Raw genomic sequence first — 23,418 nt, 5'->3', positions numbered from 1 at the left:
TTTACTTTCCAACCTCTGTGTCATCAGGAAATTTAACAATCATACATTTCATCCCTTCATCCAAGTCATTGATCTCGACAGGACGACACGGCAGCACAGTGGTTAGCATTGCTGCCTCACAGCGCCGGGTTCATAGATTTCATAAAATTTACAGTGTAGAAGGGGGCCATTCGGCCCATCTAGTCTGCACCAGCCCTTACAACTAGCACCCTACTCAAGCCCACGTATCTACCCTATCCCTCCTAACTCGGTAACCCCCACTTAACCTTTTTTTGGGCACTAAGGGCAATTTAGCATGATCAATCCACCTAACCCGCACATCTTTGGACTGTGGGAGGAAACCGGAGCACCCAGAGGAAACCCATGCAGACATGGGGAGAACGTGCAGACTCCACACAGACAGTGACCCAGCCGGGAATTGAACCTGGGACCCTGGAGCTGTGAAGCAACTGTGCTAACCACTATGCTACCGTGCTGCCAATTCCAACCTCACGTCACTGTCTGTGTGCAGTTGCACATTCTCCCCGTGTCTGCGTGGGTTTCACCCCCACAACCCAAAGATGTGTAGGTTATGTGGATTGGCCATGCTAAATTGACCCTTAATTGGAAAAAATAAATAATTGGCTACTCTAAATTTAAAAAGGAAAGATGTAGATTGACCATGCTAAATTGCTCCTTGGTGCCCAAAAGATTAGGTGTGATTCCTAGGTTGCAGGGATAGGATGGAGGTGTGGGCCTATGTCGGGTGCTCTTTCAGAGGATCAGTGCAGACTCGATGGGCTGAATGGCTTCCTCCTACACTTGTGATTCTATGATTCTACTGTAAGTAGACACCAGCACAGATCTTGTGGCACTCTACTGGTTACAGCTTGGCAACCCAAAATTGACCCATTTAACCTTATTCTCTGCTTCCTGTTAGCCAATCAATCCAATGATATGTTAACCACCCTTGCTTGCCACATGCACCACAAGCTCTTATCTAGTGTAATAACCTTTGATGTGGCACTTTATTCACAACATCCACAGGTTCCCCTTTATCCAAGTTGCTTTCACCAAAGAACTTAATAAATTGGTAAAACATGATTTTGTTTTCATGTTGACTGCATGATTGCAATAAGATTTTTTTCTCCGTCCCCTACCAAAACCTCCTTCATAATAGATTCTAGCATTTTCGCTATGACAGATATTAGGGTAACTGACCTATAATTATCCGCCTTCTGTCTCCCAAATTTCTTGAATAACAGTTACAGTTGCTATTTTCCAATGTGTTGGGACATTTCCAGAATCAAGGGAGTTTTGGAAAGTTACAATCAATGCATCCACTATCTCCTCAGCTACTTATTTTAGGTCCCTGGGGTCAAGTCCATCAGAACCTGGGGACTTAACACCTTGCAGTTCTAATAGTTTTCTTGATACCCTTTGCCTGGTGATTGTAATTGTTTGAAGTTCCTCCCTTTCACTTCTTGATTTACAAATATTGCTGGGATGTTATTTCTGTCTTTAAAGTGAAGACCAGCACACACATCTGTTCAATGGTTCCGCCATTACTTTATTTCCCATTATTCTCCAAACACCCTCTCCAGAGAACCCATGTTAACATTATTACTCTTCCCTTTTAATATACCCATAGAAACTCTTATTATCTGTATTCCTAATTATAGCTAGATTTCTCTCATTTTAATTTCTTCCTCACTTTTTAGTCATTCTTTGCTGGTTTTTGACTTCTGTCCAATCTCCTGATCTACCACTAATCTTCAAAGAATTATATGCTTTTTCTTTCAGTTTGATACTAACTTTATCTTCTGTCTTACTTTCCTTAGAGTCTTACTTTCTCACTGGAATGTGTATCTTTGCTGAACGCTATGAAATACCTTCTTAAATGTCTGACACTGCATTTCTATTGACCTACCCTGCAATCTATTTTCCCAGTTCACTTTAGCCAGCTCATCTTCATACACTTGTATTTACCCTTATGCTAGTCCTAGACCCACTGTTTCATAGATTTCATAGAATTTACAGTGCAGAAGGAGGCCATTCGGCCCATCGAGTCTGCACCGGCTCTTGGAAAGAGCACCCTACCCAAGGTCAACATCTCCACCCTATCCCCATAGCCCAGTAACCCCACCCAACACTAAGGGCAATTTTGGACACTAGGGCAATTTAGCATGGCCAATCCACCTAACCTGCACATCTTTGGACTGTGGGAGGAAACCGGAGCACCCGGAGGAAACCCACGCACACACGGGGAGAACATGCAGACTCCACACAGTGACCCAAGCCGGGAATCGAACCTGGGACCCTGGAGCTGTGAAGCAACTGTGCTAACCACAATACTACCGTGCTGCAAGTTCAGTCATGTTATCACTGCTGCAGACTGTGGCCTTATTTGCTGTCACAATCTTGGTTTATATACTCTTGTCGCTTCTCTGATTGTTGTTATCCTTATTGTTACCTTGCTCTCTTGCCTTGTCCTTTTCCTTTTAATTTACCACATCTTCCCTCATGATATCTCACTCGCTATTTAGTTTAAAGGCCTCTCTCCTGTCCTAGTTATACTCTCACCAGAAAGCTGGTCGCTGCATGGTTCAGTGACGACCATGCCAACTGTATAACTTCCACTTTCCCCAGTACTGGTGCCAGTCTCATGAATCATAATCCGTTTCTACCATTGAACTTTCTAATCTTCTTCCCCCTACTACCACTACATACCTATTTATTATGAATGACCTCCTGTACCATGGTCAGTTTGCTCATCCACCCTGCAGCCCCCATTCTCCTCCATGCCAGTTACAAGTTCCTGAAATATGCTGGACAATTGCAACTTCCAACTAAACTGAGACAAACCAGAAAGAAGGTCACAAGTGTCCTTGGACATGCTGCCTGTCCAACGCAAAAACAAAAATCAAATTCACATCTTCAGCATCAAGGATCGTCAAACATAGTTGCTCTGACTCACTGTTCTACAATAGAAACAGCTGACATGCTGGAGGCATAGTTGTGGCGATATCAGACTCTCCACTTGCACTAAAATTAAGGCAAAACATCTTCCACTCTATTACAGGTAAATATACTTTACAGATATGCATTTCCTGAACAAAGATTAAATAACCAAGAAAGTGAAACGTCACCATCTATTCAAACAACAACTCAAACATTTTATGGCTAAAAATTATTTGTTACTAATTTTAGTAATAAATGCACAAAGGTTAAAGTTCACATAGACATCAAATGATGTCTGATTATCACAGAATTTACAGTGCAGAAGGAGGCCACTCGGCCCATCGAGTCTGCACCGGCTCTTGGAAAGAGCACCCCACCCAAGGTCAACACCTCCACCCCATCCCCACAAACCAGCAACCCCACCCAAAACCAAGGGCAACCTTGGACACTAAGGGCAATTTATAATGGCCAATCCACCGAACCTGCACATCTTTGGACTGTGGGAGGAAACCGGAGTACCCGGAGGAAACCCACTCACACACTGGGAGGATGTGCAGAATCCGCACAGACAGTGACCCAAGCCGGAATCGAACCTGGAACCCTGGAGCTGTGAAGCAATTGTGCTATCCACAATGCTACCGCGCTGCCCCAATAGTGATACTCACTATTTCTCAGTAATCAAAAATGCAATTTATTAAATCTGCATTCTATATTTAAATTTATTGGACAGAAATGCTCTAACAAAAGGCAACAATGAAAGGGGCATCTAGTGAACAGGTTAACAGCTTTTGCAATCAATTATAGACTGTGGAATAAGGGGTTGGCCAGTTTTGTGTTGTAAATTCTGCACTTTATCTAGATTCTCGGTTTGGCCTCATGGAGGATATTGGTGCCTTTGTAGTCTTCATACTGTAACACAGGAAAAGTACGGAAAATAATTATGAGCGTGTTCTCAGAGTTGAGACAATGATTGAGCAGGCTGGGACTCTTCACTATGGAAAAGAGAAGACCAATTACTGATCTAATAGAGTTTTTCAAAATTATGAAGCACTTCAGTAGGATGGATTTTTAAAAAATATTTTCAGTTGTGTGTCAGTCCAGACAAGGGGTCATAAATATAAGAAAGCCACTGACCCATCAATTAAAGAATTCAGGCGGTATCTCCTTAAACAAAGTGGGGAGAATGTGGAATTCTATACCAATTGGAGAGTGATGAAGACTTGCATTGAGAGAGCCCTTTTCATGACCACTGGAGCCAGTGGTGTACTTTTTAAGTACAGTCGCTATTCTAATGGAGGAAACATGGCAACCAATTTGTGCATAGCAAGCTCTGACAAACAACAATATGGTAATTATCTGATAATCTAATGTGATGTTGATATGGGGGTTAAATATTGGCCCGAATTGTGGGAATAACTCCTGATCTTTGAAATAGTACCATGGCATATTTTGCATACATCCAAGCAGGTAGATTGGATCTCATCTGAAAATTGCACCTCCGTACTGCACTGGGGTATTAACCGTGACTTTAGTGCTCAAACACTGGAGTGGGACTTGAGCCCGGAACCTTGTAAATCCGAGACAAGAATGCTACTAACTGAGCCACAGCTGGCACTTATAAATGCAAGAAAGTTGTGGTGTACCTTTATGAAACACTGGTTTGGCCTCAACTGGAGTCTTATCAAATTCCATGTACCGGCCTTTCAGAAATATGTGAAGCCATGACAGAGGATGCTGAAAAGATTTGCAAAAATGGTAACAAGGAAGAGGGATTTCAGTTATTACAATTAATTGTCTAAGTTGGGACTCCTTAGAGAAGAGAAGGTTAATAGGACATTTGATAGAGGTTCGCAATTTTGAGTGGTCTAGACAGGGTAGATAAAGAAACTGTTCCCATTGCAGAAGGTTTTTTTTTTTTTTTTTAAATTTAGATTAGCCAATTATTTTTTCCAATTAAGGGGCAATTTAGCGTGGCCAATCCACCTACTCTGCACATTTTTGGGTTGTGGGGGCGAAACCCACGCAGACACGGGGAGAACGTGCAAACTCCACACAGACAGTGACCCAGAGCCGGGATCGAACCTGGGACCTCAGCGCCGTGAGGCGGTTGTGCTAACCACTAGGCCACCGTGCTGCCCCCATTGCAGAAGGTTTGAGAATAAGAGGACATTGATTGGCACAAGAACCAGTGATGACATGAGGAAAAACATTTTTACACAGCGAATGCACTGCCTGAGAATATGGTGGAAGCAGTTTCAGTTGTTATTATCGAAAGGAAGTTGGATAATTATCAAAAGAGAAATGGTGTGCAAGGCTGCAGGGAAAGCTGGGAGAGTGGGACTAGCTTGTGGTGTTGTTCAAGAAAGGCAGGATGGAAATAGCCAGCTGAATGGCTGCCCCTGTAATCATTCTATGGTTGAAGCAGAGAGCATTGGTTTTTTTTTAAAAGGACAGCTTGATGCACAGAGAACAAAACAATTTGGGAGCAGGGTGGGAGGAAGTAATTAGATTGGTAGGAACTTTATCTAAGGAGAAGTCACTGGTATAGATGCAACACAGTTGTCAAGTGCTGGTGTCTGGAATTTTCAGTTGATTCTGCGTCACCTGCAAAGAGCACAAAATAGCACTGCCACTTATCGCACTGGATGTGGTGGAACAGGGATTTTCAAAGTGTGGGTTGTGACCTGCGGGTGAGTTGCTGGTGGTTGTTGGGAGGGTCGAAGCATTCCCACAGTGGTCCCAAACACAGGTGAAGTGCCCACCGGTTGCTACCGACATTTTTATTGAGTGGCTGCCGTTGCCACCTTTTAAATAAGAACAAAATGAAGCTGTGTGCCGTCTTCCAGCCAAAACGACAGCAGTGCGCAGGTCACGTGCCCTGCGTGTACACTTTAAAAAAAAAAAAAAAAAAATTTAGATTACCCAATTATTTTTTCCAATTAAGGTGGCCAATCCACCTACTCTGCACATTTTTGGGTTGTGGGGGCGAAACCCACGTAGACACGGAGAGAATGTGCAAACTCCACACAGACAGTGACCCAGAGCCGGGATCGAACCTGGGACCTCAGCGCCGTGAGGCGGTTGTGCTAACCACTAGGCCACCGTGCTGCCCTCCCTGCGTGTACACTTGACATCAAGCGCCCTCTATATGCGTGCTTTGTCGCCAAATCAGAGAGGAGACAGTCTTCCAATTTCTGGCTGCTAGCAAGCAAGGCAAGGGGACTGTGAAGATGAATTGTTTTCTTACAAGTAAGAGACCTCCAGCGACACACATAGACAGTGTACCTACTGGACAGGATCTCACAACTGAATCTGCTGGAGACAACTGCTCCGATTCCAGGAGAGTCCAGGGCTGGATAGAGCAGTACTAGTGTTAGCTCTGTACAGATATCCAGGGCCTCAGAGGAACAACCTACAATGAAGAAACCTAACTCGGGAACAAAGCAGTGTAAAGATGATTTCTTGAAGTATGGTTTGTCAGTTGTGCCAACGCAAATAAGAATGCAAAGCCCATGTGTGTTATATGTAGGGAAGTACTGGCAAATGAGAGAAGTAGTTTCAGATTTTGAAAGAGAAGTGGTGGATGAAAAATTCCTTTTTGATGTTGAGACCCAGTCAATTATTAACTTGCAGCTGACTCCAAATGAAACAATAATGCTTGTGTACTTGAACTGGGATACCACATTAGAAACTGCCAAAAGCCCATGAGGCTGTCTGTCTACTGGTGTTGGAGCTCCCAGGAGTATCCGGTGCTGAGTAAAACAAGCATTTTGGTGCTCTTGCCCTTCATGACAACTTATGTGCGAGGTTGGATTCTCCGTTTTCATAAAAAATGAAGACAGCACAATGGAACTGGCTGAAGTCTGCACCTGATCTGTGCATTGCCTTCTCCTCCTGTGAACCTGATTGGAGTGAGATCATGAGGACCAAGCAGGCTCCCCTGTTGCATTGAAGGTAATTGAACGTGGTGTGGGTTGCGAAGGTCAGCCGGCATAGGTCACGAAGGTTGGCCAGTTGGCAAAAGTGGTTCCTGGAAAAAAGTTAGAAAAACAGTAGGGCAGCACGGTGGCGCAGTGGGTTACCCTGTTGCCTCACGGCGCCGAGGTCCCAGGTTCGATCCCAGCTCTGGGTCACTGTGTGGAGTTTGCACATTCTCCCCGTGTTTGCGTGGGTTTAGCCCCCTCAACCCAAAAGATGTGCAGGCTAGGTGGATTGGCCACACTAAATTACCCCTTAATTGGATAAAATGGATTTGGTACTCTATATTTATATTTAAAAAAAAAAGAAAAACAATGTTGGGTGGGGGTGCAGTATTTTGAGACTCGGCCTGAAGTCAAGCACTTAATCTTTGCTGCACGTTTAGTGTTGAGTACCTCTTAAGAGAGAGACTTCCATGCGTTGTTCTCATTCCTTTTATTCCCATCAGAAACCGTCTTCGAAGGTATGCCATGCCTGCCCATCATTTAGACTCGCGCACCATGGAAGCTGTAATCTTAACAGTTTCTAGAATGAAGGAAAGGGATGGGCAGAGCTCATGTGAAGCAGGAATACCGTGTTGACTAGATGAATGGTCTGTTTCTATGCTGTATACTCTTACACGATTCTATGTAACGTGCACAGAAAATACATATTACCCGTACCAGCCTCCCCGAACAGGCGCCGAAATGTGGCGACTCAGAGCTTTTCCCAGTAACTTCATTGAAGCTTACTTGTGACGATAAGCGATTTTCATTTTTCATTTCATTTTTTCATTATTACCAAGGAAAAACCATGATTCTAGTCACTTGCGGCTTGATGGTGCATAAGTAACTTCAGCTAATCATTTGTGGTGCTGGTATTAAGAAGGAAACTTCCCAGTGTTAGAAATCAGAAATGAGAGACAGAAAAACATTTGAGCATCGGAGCAAGAGAAGAGGCACAAGTCTGATCTCTGGTCAGAGATGTAGCTTATGAAGAAAACTATTGAGACAACTTAGCTTTTCAAATTGAAAGGAAATGTCTGAAGAGCTAATTTTGGAGATACGCGAGATAGCAAATTGTATCGAAAAGGTAATTGGGGAATGCAGGTAAATTGCAAAAATAAGTCGAGGCAACACGTACAAGTTATAACATGCAAATTGAGGCTGATGTCAGCTTTCTTCATGTCATCTGCTTCAGAAAAGTACTCTAGGATTTACAGTAGCAGAAAGCAAAATCCCTGTCATTGATTTGATGTTGCAGTTTGGGTAGTTCTCGCTGAAGGAGCCAAGATGGGCCAAATGGCTTTCCATGTCAATTATCTTCAAAATTGAAAAGTGCAAAAAAAAAAGCTTGGATTCAGACACTTTTTGCTTCGCAACAATGTTAATTTGAAATGGGTGGAGAATCACCAGTCGTCCATTATATTCTCAATCGGAATTCTCCAATTGACTGATGTTTCAACGCATTGCGAATATTGGGAAGCAGATTTTCGTTGTTAAGATCAGCCATTTTCTCTATCCATTTCCCAGATGTAATGTCCAATTTGATTTGCACAGTATTGGAATCCCAAATAATGCAAAAAAAATCCCCAAAATTTGACACCTTCACCTTCATCAACTAGACTTTGTGATTGCAGATGCTAATCATTAAATCTGGATTCCAATATGTCTGATTCTAATCTGATCATAAAATTTGAGTGTAAATCTGCGTTTGGGCCTGCTGTCTGTTTTGGAAGTTTCCATTTGTCAGGCCCTGCTTCACGCATTGCATGGTAATTTGCCTCATTCAGGTTCTACTTGGCACATAATTGGGATCAGAATGTTCTGTCAAATTGATAAGTTTGTTATGACTCTTGGAAATTTGGATACTTGCCCACATGCAGCTGTTTGCAAAGAGAAAAAGAAGACATTGATTTTGACTGCACACCTGTTATCTGATCTCTGGCAAAGGGCTTTCAGCTTTCCTTATTGCTCTTGGTGATGGGTTTGCTTTCTATAACCAAATGTGCTGCTTGTGTTTTTGATTTTTACTATTTGCAGTCCCTCCTCCACCAATAATATGTCTGCAAAATATCAGATCTATGGAATTTTGTGTCCTGAAAACTCTCAGGTTATCGGGTATTTGTTCTTCATTTAAACTCCAGTGCTGAAACTTGCACGTTTTGTCTTGGTGCTGAGCAACACCAACTGATAACCCTATTGTTAATGAGTACTTTTTGCAATTCTGCTTTTGCCCATGGGCTAGGCTACTGATTTATGTTAAGTGAATAAGTGAAATATCCTTTGGAATTATGCAGTTTTTCAATCAATACTTTGGGAATCGAACTCTATGCTGCCCATTTCTCCAGTGACTTTTCGCATGATACATTGCTAGTGTCACCAGATTATTTTCCATTGAAGCTATGGGAATTTGACCTTTTTTTTAAACCAACAATTATGTTACAATTTTTGTCAGAAACTAGCTTCTGTTCACAGTGTGGGTTGTATTCGGAATGATGTGCTGTTTGTTGTACCTGCCAATTTATTTCATGCTAAATAAATGCACAATTATCTTTGGTTGCTTTGATTAATTTGACTTTCTTCATGTTTTAGGATGATGAAAATCATTAATCGGCTACACAGATCAATGATGCTGGTTGAATACTTCACAAGCCATTCATGGGTGTGGAACACTGATAACATAAACATGCTTATGTGTCAGATGAGCCCAGATGACAAGAAGGTAGATCTTATTTCACATGGGTTCTAACCATTTGTCTTTTCTGCCCTGAATGTGTGCTGTATATGCCAAATATAAATAGGATTTATTATTTAGAGTTGTTAGGTCAGATGGTTCAGTGTGGTGTTGTAACGTCCTCTCCTGCTCACCCCCATATTTTTCTCACGATGTGGCATGGTGGTCGGGATCCATTTTGGACCCCAAGCCCAGCTTTCTACTCTCTCTTTCTCCATCCATCCCACTTTACAGTGTTACAATACCTTAGGCTAGTGCGCGGTCAATTCCAGCCCGCCCTTGATCCAGAGTCGCAGCATAAGTGAATTAACCAATAATTCTTAGCGTTTGAAATTTTTGGCCCTAGACTGCTCCAATGACTTACATGCACTAGACTTATAAGTAAACACAAAAACTGTTAATTTATAACAGGAAATTAGTTATAACGTGCAATAATTAAACAAGAATCACGTTCTGCTAATCTATTACTTTCCCCTTTGACTGTCCCATCCTCTACCCAAACATACACAAGACATACGCACACAGAGGAAGGGAAAGGTAGGAGATCAAAATATGCAAGATTCTTGTTGCTGAGTTGAAGTCTTTGTAGTCAGCTATCCTCTCAGGACACGGAGTGTTGAAAACCACCCGTTGGATTGGATCTTCTGGCATGTGCATTCAGTCAGAACTCACAATTATCAGCCTCACTGAGATAATATTACAGTTCTCCAATTATCAAATTTTAAAAGGAGGTTTTCTGATAACCCAGCCTGTATGTAGCTGTTCTGGATCTTCCTGCAGGGTTTAACTGGTTGTGCAGTGAGAGAGAAAGACCTTTTCTTAGGACCTTAGCAAAATTATCAGGAGAGCGAGAAATGAGAACTGTGGTCCTCAAAGCCTCTTAATCAAGAAGTGAAGTTCACTCTACAAAATTGAACCTGTCTGAGTTTGGCAGAACATTTCGTAAAATGAACTTCAATCATCATTGAGGGCCAGTCAAGTCCCAGGACATCAAAGTAGCCGATTGGCCGCCAACCAAGTCTATAAAGTATGTCACCACTGGGCCAGACCAAATAGCACTGATACCGGGGGAGTCTCCAGAAGTCAAACCAAACACCACGTTTGCTGGGGTTGGTCAGTAATTGTCCTGATAACAAAAGTTATAACAGCCATGATAACGAAAAAATAAAGGGAATACATAAGGGAAATAAGGTTTAAATAGATGATCCTTACAACAGCTTCAATCTTAACTTTTAAACCATTGTGCCATTTACGACCCTGTGGCCACTGAGTGAGACTGTAAATACGATGATAAATTGGTTGGTTTTGCACTACTGTTACGTGCTATGAGGAAATGCTTTGAAATGGATGCCAAAACTAGCTAAGTGCACTTGCACCTCTGCTTCAGCAGGTAGTAGGTTCAAGTCCCACTCAAGGAAAAGTACATAATCTAAGCTGACATTTCAGTGCCGTACTAGTGGGCAGCACGGTAGCATTGTGGATAGCACAATCGCTTCACAGCTTCAGGGTCCCAGGTTCGATTCCGGCTTGGCTCACTGTCTGTGCGGAGTCTGCACATCATCCCCGTGTGTGCGTGGGTTTCCTCTGGGTGCTCCGGTTTCTTCCCACAGTCACAAAGATGTGCAGGTTAGGTGGATTGGCCATGATAAATTGCCTTTAGTGTCCAAAATTGCCCTTAGTGTTGGGTGGGGTTACTGGGTTATGGGGATAGGGTGGAGATGTTGACCTTGGGTAGGGTGCTCTTTCCAAGAGCCGGTGCAGACTCGATGGGCCGAATGGCCTCCTTCTGCACTGTAAATTCTATGAAGCAGCACTGGAATCTTTCAGCCGAAATTTTAGAAAAAGGGCAATCCCCCTGTATGTGGATGTAAAAGATTCCATGGTGCCATACCAGAGGGTGAGAATTCTCCCTGAAGAATACCTCAGCCAGCATCAACCACTGAAACAGAAAATCGTTTGCCTTGTTTGTGGGACCTTGGTATGCACAAATTCCATCCTCTCGTATTACAAAAGTGACCAGACTTCGTACGTACTTTATTGGCTTTGTAGTGCTTGGCCTAAGATGGTGAAAGATGCTACATTAATGCCAGTCCATTTTTTCAGGAAGAACCCTGACAGCGAAGAGCAAGTGTTTTTACTGCTGAGTATAATGGCAATTACACCAGACTTAAACCTGAAGCTTTTCTGTGAGCATTATTAAAATATGTTTCAATCAGAATTTTTTGGAACAAATTCCATTTTCAGCATTTGAAAACAAATTGGTTTGTGACTGGTGAGTAAAGTAATATCAAAATGATATTGCTGCTTTCAGTGTGCCTGAATTAATGTTCTCATGAAACGTTCTTATTAAAAGTCAAGGGCTTTATTCAGATTCATTTTATTGGGGTATATTTAGAGTTCCAGTTGTGTGTGATAGGCAAGAAAGTTTTCTAATGGTCTTTAACCTCTACCTTTGATTTAATGCACCCCTGTAGAATCGGAATGAGAAGTACAGGATGTACTTACTACTTGTTGCAAAGCAGCGTCGGAATGTGATTCTATGCTGAAGAAATCTGAACATTGTATTCTGAAAGGGAAATGTTAGTGATTTCTGGCCCCATTTGCAGGGTTGCAAGAAGGGGTGGAAGCATGGTAACCCAGGGACTGACTCCCTTGCAGCCAAATCCCTGCATGTGTCCTGTCACATGGAAGTGTGCTGTGCATGTTTTGTTATGTTCAGCAACTATTTAACTTTAATCTTGCGTTGCTGTCAGATGTTATGCACAACACAGACTGGAAATGGGGCATTTTCTAAATTGGTCCGATTGACACTAAAACTAAAAGCATGGCTGTTTTAAAGTTGGAAACATGAGTTATTTTGTTCTCTTTGAATGATTCAGCACAGAAAGAAGCTATTCAGGCTGTGTGTCAGTGCCAGCTCTTTGGAAGAGCTATCTAATTAGTCCAATTACCTGCTGTTTCATTTATGGCCGTGTGAATTTTTCTCCTTCAAATATTTATTCAAGTACCCAAAGGAGAGGGAAGTGATAGACACCAACCAATGTGCAGATATCAGACTGGTGACCAAGTGACACCAGTTGGTGTAAATGTCTGTGACCTTTCCCTCCCCAATGTGGGATAGGATGCTCTCCAGTTGTCAGTATGTGACCATTGTTGGCATGATTTTGTTCTGGTGTGTAAGCTGACATGATGTTGTGCTTTCTTATTCTCTAACTTCTGGAAGTTGAAATTCTTTTGAAGGTGAATGTCTTGCATCAGGCTGGCCAGTGGTAGGAACATTTCTGACTCGCTGTAGTGGCCACTTTTTCCAAAATGTGGATCAAACTGAAGTCTTAATTACACAGTTTTCTGATAATCTATTGGAAAACTTGCTTTTCATGGTCTCTGAAGAGTGGGTTGAGGAAAATATTATATGCCCTCTTGCCAAATAAACGTTTATTGTCCTCTTTTTTGCTTTTCTGGATTACTTTTCTCATCATTTTCTCACCAACCTGCTTTTAGAAACCCAGCAGTTTGTACAGCACATGCATGGGTGTACCTTGAAGTTACCTGTTCTCTTTGGCACTGTGATAAGAAGTGCCAGATGGAATACAGTGTGGAAAAGTGTGAGGTTATGCACTTTGGAAGGAGGAATAGAGGCATAGACTATTTTCTAAATGGGGAAATGCTTAGGAAATCAGAAGCACAAAGGGACTTGGGGGCCCTTGTTCAAGATTCTCTTCAGCTTGATTTGCAGGTTCAGTCGGCCGTTAGGAATGCACATGCAATGTTAGCACTCGTGTTGAGAGGGCTGGAATACAAGAGCAAGGATGTACTTCTGAGGCTGCTTCAGGCTCTGGTCAGTCCCCATTTGGAGTATTGTGAGCAGTTTTGGGCCTCGTATCTAAGGAAGGATGTGTTGGCCTTGGAAAAGGTCCAGAGGAGGTTCACAAGAATGATCCCTGGAATTAAGAGTTTGTCGTATGAGGAACTGTTGAGGACTCTGGATTTGTACTCGTTAAGAGTTTAGAAGGATGAGGGGGGGGGGGGGGGGGGGGGGGGGGGGTGGATCTTATTGAAACTTGCAGGATACTGCAAGGCCTGGATATACTTGGAGAGGACGTTTCCACTTGTAGGAAAAACTACAACCTGGGGGTACAATCTCAGACTAAAGGGACAATCTGTTAAAACAGAGATGAGGAATTTCTTCAGCCAAAGGGTGGTGAATATGTGGAACTCGTTGCCGCAGATGGCTGGGGAGGCCAAATCACTGAGTGCCTTTAAGACCGAGATAGGTTCTTGATTGATGAGGGGATCATGGGTTATGGGGAGAAGGCAGGAGAATGGAGATGAGAAAAATATACGCCATGATTGAATGGCGGAGCAGACTCGATGGGCTGAGTGGCCAAATTCTGCTCCTACGTCTTAAGGTCTTGTAACATTTGATGTGTAATTCATTGATGCAATGATATTTCCGTGTGAAGTTGAAATAAATCTGGTTGTTTCTGTGGAAATTGAAAGTAGCTCAGTGCAACTGAATTATTATAATTCCCTCCAGAATAATCCTGTTATTTGTGTAATCCACCTTTTTTTTTACCTGAAGCTTTGTTTTTCTATGATCCTGTACTACTAACCAGAATAGAAAGCGGTTTGTGACCGGTTAAATGATTAATTGCAATGTCAATAGCTGACATGTCTTCAACACACCTGGTTGCTAAGCACTGTGGTATAACCCAGTAAGCGAGAACAAGGCTGCATAAGAAATGTTTCTATCACAGAACTGCAAGTTCATGTTACAAACAGTTGAAGAGCTGTGCTCACAAGAACATATTTGGAACTTTATATTGTTCTCCCCCTCCTCTATGGTTGCATGTCTGTTTTGTGTTTTGGACATTCATTTGGCCAACCCCTGGGGCCTTTACATCTCTGAAAACAGCTGTTGCAAAGATAGTATCCTGTGTTCTTTCAATTTAGGCCTTGTGCAGTTGCCTCTTCCTGTGCCCCACTATTGACTGCTGTCCTTTCAGCTGTCTGCCCCCTAATCCCTGGAATTCCTTCCCTAAACACACTCTTTCCTTAAAGACACAATGCCTCTCTCTCTCTCTCTCCCCAAGCTCCTCAAATATTTCCTTGTGTGGCTCGGTTTCTAGTTTTGCTCAACTTTTTTTTGTGTGCTTTGGGACACTTCATTATTCAAAAGGTACTTAATAAATGCAAGTTGTTGTATCCTGTCCCTGTGAGGTGAAAAATAAATTGCTTGTGAAAGAATAGTTAAAAACAATAAGCAGAGTGCAGGCAAGTTCTATAATATCTGGGTGAAGGTTGGTGTTGAGGACTTCAACAGCCAATTGACATTCAGGGCAGTTCATCCCAAACTGTGCCAATTAAAGCTTAAATCCAGGTTTTGGGTGCAACCTCCATCATGCAGAATCGGAGCAGGCCATTCAGCCCATCGAGCCTGCTCTGCCATTCGTTACAATCATGGATTATCCACTTGAATGCCTTTTTCTCCACACTATCCCCATATTACTTTATACCATTGGTATTTAGAAATCTTTCAATCTTTGCTTTAAACATACTCAATGACTGAGATTCCACAGCTCAGAATTCCGAAGATTCACAACTCTAGGTAAAATGAAAATCTCAACTCAGTCTTAAGTGACTTCTCACTTCTTTTGAAATTCTTCGACGGTTTTTAAAAGAATATTTGTGTTTATATAATGTGTTTCATGAAGTCAAGACATTCTGACTTAAAGCCAATGAAGTACTTTATGAAGCAGAAACAGAAAATGCCAGCAACATTCCACAGGTCAGGCAGCATCTGTTGGAAATGGAAAATGTAGGGTTAACATTCCAGGCCAATGATCTTTTTCCAGTTCTGATGAAAGAGCATTGATTTGAAAAATTAACTCCTTTTCACTCTCCACAGACTACCTGACTTAATGAATGTTCCTTGCATTTTAAGTTTTCATTTTAGACTTACAGTATTTGTTACTTTTGAAATGCAGTCACCTTTTGTGACTAAATCAATTTCTAATGTGAAGTAAAACATAAGGATCACATTGTATGGTGAACACTTAATGAGCAATTATATCTCTGCTGTATTAACTTGTTGAATTATCTAAAAATATACAGCAAGGAAGTAGGTTATTTGTCCCACCTTGTTTATGATAATACACCACACAAGCCTCTTCATTCTTGGAACTCTCAGCATTCAACTGTGTGTGTGTGTATAAGATTATGCTTTGCAGAAAAAAGATGATGCATAGCAATGCAGTGCTGCAAATGTCACATTCTTTATTATGGCTTGAGCTTGCTCGCAACTACTTACTCATCATTTTCAAGTTTAAAAATAGAACCAACATCTTGTCTGGATACTGATCACGGAATCTCACAGCACAGAAGAAGGCTGTTCAGCCCACCATGCCTCTGCTAGCTCTTTGAAAAGCCTATCCAATTATTCCCATCACCCTTCCTCTTTCCCCATTGCCCTGAAAATTTCCCTTCCAGTGCTATCCAATTGCCTTCCGACTGTTACCATTGAATTTGCTTCCACCACCTCTACAAACACCACATTTGGATCATAACTTGCTGTGTTCTATTTTTTCAAAAATATTCTCCAGCTTCCTGTTCTTTTGCCAATTACTTTCAATCTGTGTCCTCTATATACCAGCTCTTGCGTCACTGGAAATACCTTAAAAGTGTAATTAAATGTTTTGTGAAACATGTTCTCTGTAGAATTTCTGTTTTAATTGACGCACTGACAGACTGAGATGAAGATTTCCAGGCAGGTTATTTTTATCTGCAGTTTCAGAAACCTCCAGCTTGGTCACTCATAAAATATCTTGGCAAAGCAGCTGGCTGCCCATATCTGGCTGCATTGCTTGAATGTATCTTCAGTCTGTTTATAGAGTGTTTTAATAAGAATTGTATTTTTGTTTTATTTATTTTGTAAGGTATTCAACTTTGATGTGAGACAGCTTCACTGGGCAGAGTACATGGAGAACTACTGTATGGGAACCAAGAAATATGTGCTAAATGAAGAGCTGTCCGGACTGCCTGCCGCCAGGAAACATCTGATCAAGTATGTTGGCTTGGCGACTAATGTTCAGTATTAAAATTGTAGCTCCTGTAATGTGGGAAGACGGGAGTAACGGGTTGGGAACAATTAAATTCAGGTGCTTGTTAAAAAGAAATAGAGACCACAGTTTTGACTAAAAATGCACCTCACTTGAGGCGGTTAACCTCTGGCAAATTGCTTTTCTAAGGTGCACACGCATGTGCATGGCCACAGTTTAAAAGTGCAGGATTGAATTGGCCCACCAGCCTAACTGTAAACATCTTGTATAGGCTGTGAAATACTCCACTATTAGGATCGCCATTAGAGGACCGTATGATACGTGCATCATATCCTGCATAACATGGGATCAAATTACAGGAAAGCATCCTGAAATGCTGCTGCTTAGCCCCAAAGTGCCATTTGTGAAATTTTGAGATAAATATCAGCATTAGCCTTCACGGTAGCATGGTGGTTAGCATCAATGCTTCACAGCTCCAGGGTCCCAGGTTCGATTCCCGGCTGGGTCACTGTCTGTGTGGAGTCTGCACGTCCTCCCCGTGTGTGCGTGGGTTTCCTCCGGGTGCTCCGGTTTCCTCCCACAGTCCAAAGATGTGCGGGTTAGGTGGATTGGCCATGCTAAATTGCCCGTAGTGTAAGGTTAATGGGGGGATTGTTGGGTTACGGGTATACGGGTTACGTGGGTTTAAGTAGGGTGATCATTGCTCGGCACAACATCGAGGGCCAAAGGGCCTGTTCTGTGCTGTACTGTTCTATGTTCTATGCTTAAATATATATACCCTTTCTCTAAACTGCAGGTTGAGAAATATTCGCTTTGCATTCAATACTATCCTGGTTGTCCTGATCTGGAGAATTTTCATCGCAAGATCTCAGATGGCACGAAACATCTGGTACTTTGTGGTCAGCTTGTGCTTCAAGTTCTTGTCCTACTTCAGGGCTTCGAGTACCATGAGATACTGACAGAACCATAAGCATTCAGTCACCTATGCATTATAGATAGCTGTACTGGACAATGATAAACCTTGTGTTAATGTTTGTACTAAAAGAAAATACCTGTATCTTGTTATATTTTGTCATGTATGTAATTTGTTAATGCTACTTTATAATAATTTGGGTCAGCTATCTAGCACCATTAAAAGTACAGAAATGCACTGAAGTACAGTGAAAGAAAATCAGTTTCAGGGTTTAACATACGTTTTAACACTGAAGAAAGAATGATGTGGGGAAAACAAGTTTTTTTTTTCCATTGAATAACTGTGTTCAAGTTTCTGTCGGTCATCTCTGCCTCTTCATGGGATGTTTATGAAACATGCCCTGTTGCAAGCAGAGTTTGTCCGTAAATGCTCATTTACTTAGTGCATGTTCAGTTTGGCTTTATCAATTTACTTTTTTTGTTAAAGACATTCAGCTTAAACTTCAGTGATGCGACAAAAAAAAAACACCCAGTGAAAAAAAGCCTCCCAACCATTCATATTTTCATATTGAGGGAGGTTGGAATTTGCCTTCATATATGTACTTATCCACTTGACTGACAAACAAATGCGGCTGAACATTCCCAATCCCACCTCAGCTGCTGATAGGTAGCGATTGTACTATTTGCTGTAGCTGAACTGAGCATATAGCAACAGATGGTAAACAAGATGTGCTCCAGATTTGAAACTCTGCCGTCGGCTTGGGAGGGGTGCGGTTAACTGGAAGGTATCGGAGGTAACTTTCGTTCACACATTCTGCAGCAGTGCCCTGCAGGACAACCAGTGTTGTTGTGAAAAACTAGGGCAGTGTTTAAATTCCAGGAGCTTTAACTGAATGTCTGAGTGCAAAAAGCAAAATAGTTGTTGGGGGGCAGGGAGGGAGCAGGCGGGTGACATTAATGGAAAACAAAATCTGTCAGCGTGCAATAGTTAATTCGCTGCTACCCAGCTCACCACGGCCCAAGACCAAATTCACCCTGCACCCCCACCCCGACCTTTTTCTGAACTAATTTAGAGTGTTGGATCTATTGGAAGACCCAAGCTATCTACTGCCTGTAAACATTCCTGAAAGATGAATGGGATTGGTAAATCAGCATAGTGTGCTCTCTGCAGATGTGTATAAATAGTTGGATTTTGATAAAGTTTTAGGAAAAAGAATTTAATGTTTTTTTTGCCTTGACCTGGGGGTGGGGGAGGGGAAAAGCCTTCTTATTTGGGGTACATGTGTCTGACTTTCCTATGCTTAAGGTATACTGAAGATTTTCTAAATGACAAGACGTGAGAATGTCAGTCGGCCTCTCCGACTTACTGCCATTTTCCATTTGATTGTTCCAATTGGGATGCTGGCATTGTTGCTTTTGGTGTAAAGGTTGAAATGAGTAAAGTGTATTGTTTTTGGAATTATGTTACAGGTTTCCTCTTTAAAAATCGAGCTGTGAATATTCTGTTTAGTTTTTGTGGCCTCACGACCAATGTAATCTTATCTTACTAATAAGTCAAGTAGTTAGCTATACTGGTGGGTACTGTTTAGCCTCTGCCCAGCTGAACTAAAATGCGGACACATCTCAAATATTTCCATGATTATAAACAATGTGCTTACTATTGGTGTGATCACAGCTTTTAACCTGAGGTATTGACCATTTGACCTTATTAATTAATCATTTTTGGTACTGGTGCCTGGTGAGTGAAATATAGCATTGAGATGCTTGTCTTCATAATGAAAAATCAAGATCTGTTGCAAATAGCATAGAGAGAGCAAAAGGTTAAATGAAGCCAAGCCGTCAGCCTTTAATTCACAGCAGTGTGTACTCACATTTATGCAAACTCATCATCCTTGTATTTTTTTTTTAAGAGACACTCTTAATTTCACAGCGTAGGTATGCTTATTAATGCAAGTCCCCATAACTCATCACAAAATTATTCCTCTTCCTTTGCTTATGAAGCATGAGATGAATGCAATGAGTAGTTTGGCAGCTGAACTACAATGATGTACTGTAGCGAAAATGTTCATTGGTTACTCAGCGTCCTCTGCCTTGAGTGAGGAAGGAATGGCTGGACACCAAACTTGCGTATAAGAAACTTTTGTGAAATGCTCACGTCTTCAGAATGTTGTTTGCCTTCTGCAGCAAAAGCTTTGCCCAATTTTCCACCTTCACACCACTCCCCCACCCCAAATTCTCTAAATTGGGTGGCAGCACCCATCTCAAAAAAAGACTTTGAATTTATTATGCGGAAGTAGTCTGCCGCTTCTCGTGTTGACAACTAAAATTCAAGCCTTCCTTTGTATGGCTGCAAGAAAGAAAAAGGGCCATTTTGTAAATGGTGAGTCTCCTTTTCGCATCAGTAACCAAGTTAGTGATCATGTGCTGGTATGTTATTCCTCTTAAAAGGCAGGTAATCTGCTTGTTAAAGACTTTTGCCTGGACTAGTCTGTATACAGCACTTAAAAGAAATGTGTAGTGTATGGGGAAGGGAGCTGGTGTGCAAAAATGGCACAGACTTTTGCTGTGTTCTTTTAAAAAAAACATGTAAAAATAGTACTTCAATGTGCATTGTGTGGCTGGCTGCCTTAAACAATAATGACACTTTTTTTTTAGTGAATGTTTCTACAGAGGACAATAGATGACATTTGTAATCAAAATAGTTATTTATTGGTTATCAGCTGGTGTACCAGTTAGGTTAAATCTGTATTGGAATTAATTGTAAGAAAATGATTTTCTGCACACTCAGTAAAACTTTTTTCATTCTGAAAGCAATGTTAAAAATGCTACACTGCAATGGCAGCATTCATATTTTTTACACTGTTTGTATGAAAAATGGACAAGCGTCAGTGTCACAGTTTGCAGTACAACTACGGTGATTTGTGGATGGAAAATTAAATGGGTGCCTTTGAGAACCAAAAGCAAATGAGTTTTTATTTAAGTAAAATGTGTGGCTCATTTACACTCCGCCAAACACCTACCCCTTTCCCCACAGTGTTCACAACTGCGCTGCTAAAAGATTCTGGCTGCATGGCCCGTTGTATGCTTCACATTGCTGCCGTTTCATTGGAGCAGAATTTCATCCTTACCTGAAATAGATGAATATTTATTATAAATTTAGAGTGGCTTGGTAGATAGCTTTAACAGAAAATTTCAATAGGTGGGCAAGACAGCCAAATTAACTAATCAAGGGGCGGCAAGATGGTTCGCACTGCTGCCTCAGGGCACCGAGGACCCGGGGTTCAATACCAGCCTCAGGTCACTGCCTGTGTGGAGTTTGCATATTCTCCCCATGTCTGCATGGGTTTCACCCCCGCAGCCCAAAGATGTGCAGGGTAGGTGAATTGGCAAGGCTCAGTTGCCCCTTAATTGGAAGAAATTAATTGGGTACTCTAAATTTTAAAAAGAACAACCCCGGCTTCTCTAGTTTGTCCACCTAAACTGAAGCTCACCCCGGTGTCATCCTGGTAAATATCTTTTGTATCCGCTCCAAGGCCTGGCTATCAGGGAGATGGCAATATGTACAAAATGGTATAAGAAAGTTAAATTTGGAGAAACTACTCGCAAAAAGCAAATTTAAGAGTATAGTGAGGAAGTTTTCACAGGATTATCCGATGGAATGTACTCTGGAGAGATTAAACTCCGGAATTGTTGAAGAATGGTGCATGATAGGACTCTAGGTTTTCTCAGGATAAATTAATTAAGTATGCCCAAATGGCCTTCATTACCCTGAACAGGTGATTATCTGCAGTGGTTGCTACTTCCATTTAACTGCAAAACATTGGAGATTGTTTCCCTTACCTTTGCACCTGTTCTCTGGGCTTGCATTGGCAACAAAGAAGATTAATAATGAACCCGCAGATGTTGTGTAGTAGTCCTAAAGAGAGTAATGTAAGAATTTTTAGGAACAAGTGAAGACTATTAAATGCAATCATGTCTTTCTTTGATCTTAACACCATGTGAGAAAGTGATTTAAAAGACTGCCCCTCCGAAATGGCCAAGCAAGCCAAAATTCCAGGAAGTAACACTCATTTCAGAAATAAAAAAAATGAAAGATGGGCCAAATGGCTTCAATCTGTGCTATGCAGCGATTCAATGCACTTGCACTTGAGTCAGCAGATTGAGTCAAAATGCTCCTGCATCAGAAGATTATGGGTTAAAATGTCAATAGATTTTTTCAAAAAATATTTTTATTCCCCTCCTTTTTCACATTTTCTCCCGAATTTATACCCACCAACAATAATCAGTAACAAATGTGTCAATCACCATAACAATAACAACGATCCCATCCTCCCACCAACCCCAAAACATCAGCCCGCATGTTTACATAAACAAATGACAAAAAGGAATCAGGGATTTACCCATAGTCACCCTTAATACATACAGCCCCCCTCTTTTTCCCCCGCCCCCCCAACCCTCCCACCCATCCCCCCCCCAACTAATGTTCAATATTATCCAGTTCTTGAAAGTGCATAATGAATAATGCCCATGACTTGTAGAACCCCTCTGTCCTTCCCCTCAGTTCAAACTTAACCTTCTCAAGGGTCAAGTATTCCAACAGGTCTCCCTGCCACGCCAGGGCACAAGGTGGAGAGGCTGCTCTCCATCCCAGCAGGATCCGTCTTCGGGCGATCAACGAGGCGAAGGCTACGATATCTGCCTCCGCACCAGTTTCCAACCCTGGCTGATCCGACACCCCGAATATGGCCTCCTGGGGACCCAGGTCCAGTTTCATGTGCACCACCTTGGAAATTACCCTAAAAACCTCCAGCTTTGGACGGGACCAAAACATATGAACGTGATTAGCGCCCCCCTCCCCCCACAACGACGCTCACACACATCTACTCATTCAAAGAATCGGCTCATCCTCGCCCTCGTGAGGTGTGCTCTGTATACCACCTTCAGCTGTATCACAGCCCCAACCTCGCACATGAGGTGAAGGCATTTACTCTCCGGAGCACCTCACACCAGACCCCCCCCCCCCCGCCCCGGCTTATAACCTCTTCCACTTTGCTTTGATCCCTTCGAGTGGTGCCTTATCCTATCCTCTTCCAAAATAGCTCTGTGCACTGCTGACACTACCCCCTTCTCAAGTCCCCTTGTCGTCAGCACCACCTCCAGCAATGTGGAGGCCGGTTCCTCTGGGAAGTTCGGTATCTCCTTCCTGGCAAAATCTCGAACCTGCATGTATCTAAACATTTCTCCCTGCTCCAGCCCATACATCGCTTCCAGCTCTCTCAATCCTGCAAACCGACCCCTAAGAAACAAATCTTTTAGTGTCTTAATCCCCTTCTCTTCCCATTAATCGAGAGATTTTAAACATATAATCTACATTGACACTCCAGTGCAGTACTGAGAGAGTATTGCGCTGCCTGCAGTGCCGGTCATCTGTCTGTTTGGATGATGTAAAAGATACTATGGTGCTATATGAAGTTGTTTATGTGCAACTGACATCAAATGTACAGAAGGCAGCTCTGGAATAAACATGAATAATGCAATATTTAACTTGACACAACAGTCCCAAACCTGCCACCTAGAAGGACCCGGCCAACAGGTTTATGAGTATACCGCCACTTAGTCACACATTACCTTTACTTTAACATTGTCGTTCCTGGGTCAAGTTGCTGGAACTCCCTGCCAAACCGTGCTATAGGAGTGCCCTTACTAGATTGAAGATCGTGGTTCAAAAAGCAGCCCACCACCATCCCCTCGGGGGCAACTAGGGATTGCAACAAATGTTGGCCAGTTGTTGAGTACATTTAGGAGTGAAGTCAAT

At 42.2% G+C, this 23,418-nt stretch overlaps 2 protein-coding genes across 7 annotated transcripts in view; one reads left to right on the top strand and one right to left on the bottom strand.

The window, feature by feature from the left end:
• far1 (fatty acyl CoA reductase 1) overlaps window positions 1-20,372 on the top strand; it is a 140,422-nt gene extending 120,050 nt beyond the window's left edge. For all 4 annotated transcript variants that reach the window (XM_038807921.1, XM_038807919.1, XM_038807918.1 and 1 more), the window contains exons 10-12: window positions 9,492-9,621; window positions 16,569-16,696; window positions 17,488-20,372. In XM_038807921.1, coding sequence (XP_038663849.1) covers window positions 9,492-9,621; window positions 16,569-16,696; window positions 17,488-17,650 — 421 coding nt within the window. In that variant the 3' untranslated portion in view covers window positions 17,651-20,372. The remainder of the gene's footprint in view (window positions 1-9,491; window positions 9,622-16,568; window positions 16,697-17,487) is intronic.
• LOC119971793 (endoplasmic reticulum-Golgi intermediate compartment protein 2-like) overlaps window positions 20,248-23,418 on the bottom strand; it is a 66,168-nt gene continuing 62,997 nt past the window's right edge. For all 3 annotated transcript variants that reach the window (XM_038807924.1, XM_038807923.1, XM_038807922.1), the window contains 2 exons: window positions 21,444-21,519; window positions 20,248-20,731 (listed from right to left, as the gene is read on the bottom strand). In XM_038807924.1, coding sequence (XP_038663852.1) covers window positions 20,728-20,731; window positions 21,444-21,519 — 80 coding nt within the window. In that variant the 3' untranslated portion in view covers window positions 20,248-20,727. The remainder of the gene's footprint in view (window positions 20,732-21,443; window positions 21,520-23,418) is intronic.

This window comes from Scyliorhinus canicula, chromosome 9, assembly GCF_902713615.1.
Source record: "Scyliorhinus canicula chromosome 9, sScyCan1.1, whole genome shotgun sequence".
NCBI lineage: Eukaryota > Metazoa > Chordata > Chondrichthyes > Carcharhiniformes > Scyliorhinidae > Scyliorhinus > Scyliorhinus canicula.
Note: the sequence above shows the minus strand (reverse complement) of the source record. Positions and strands in the feature narration are given on the sequence as shown.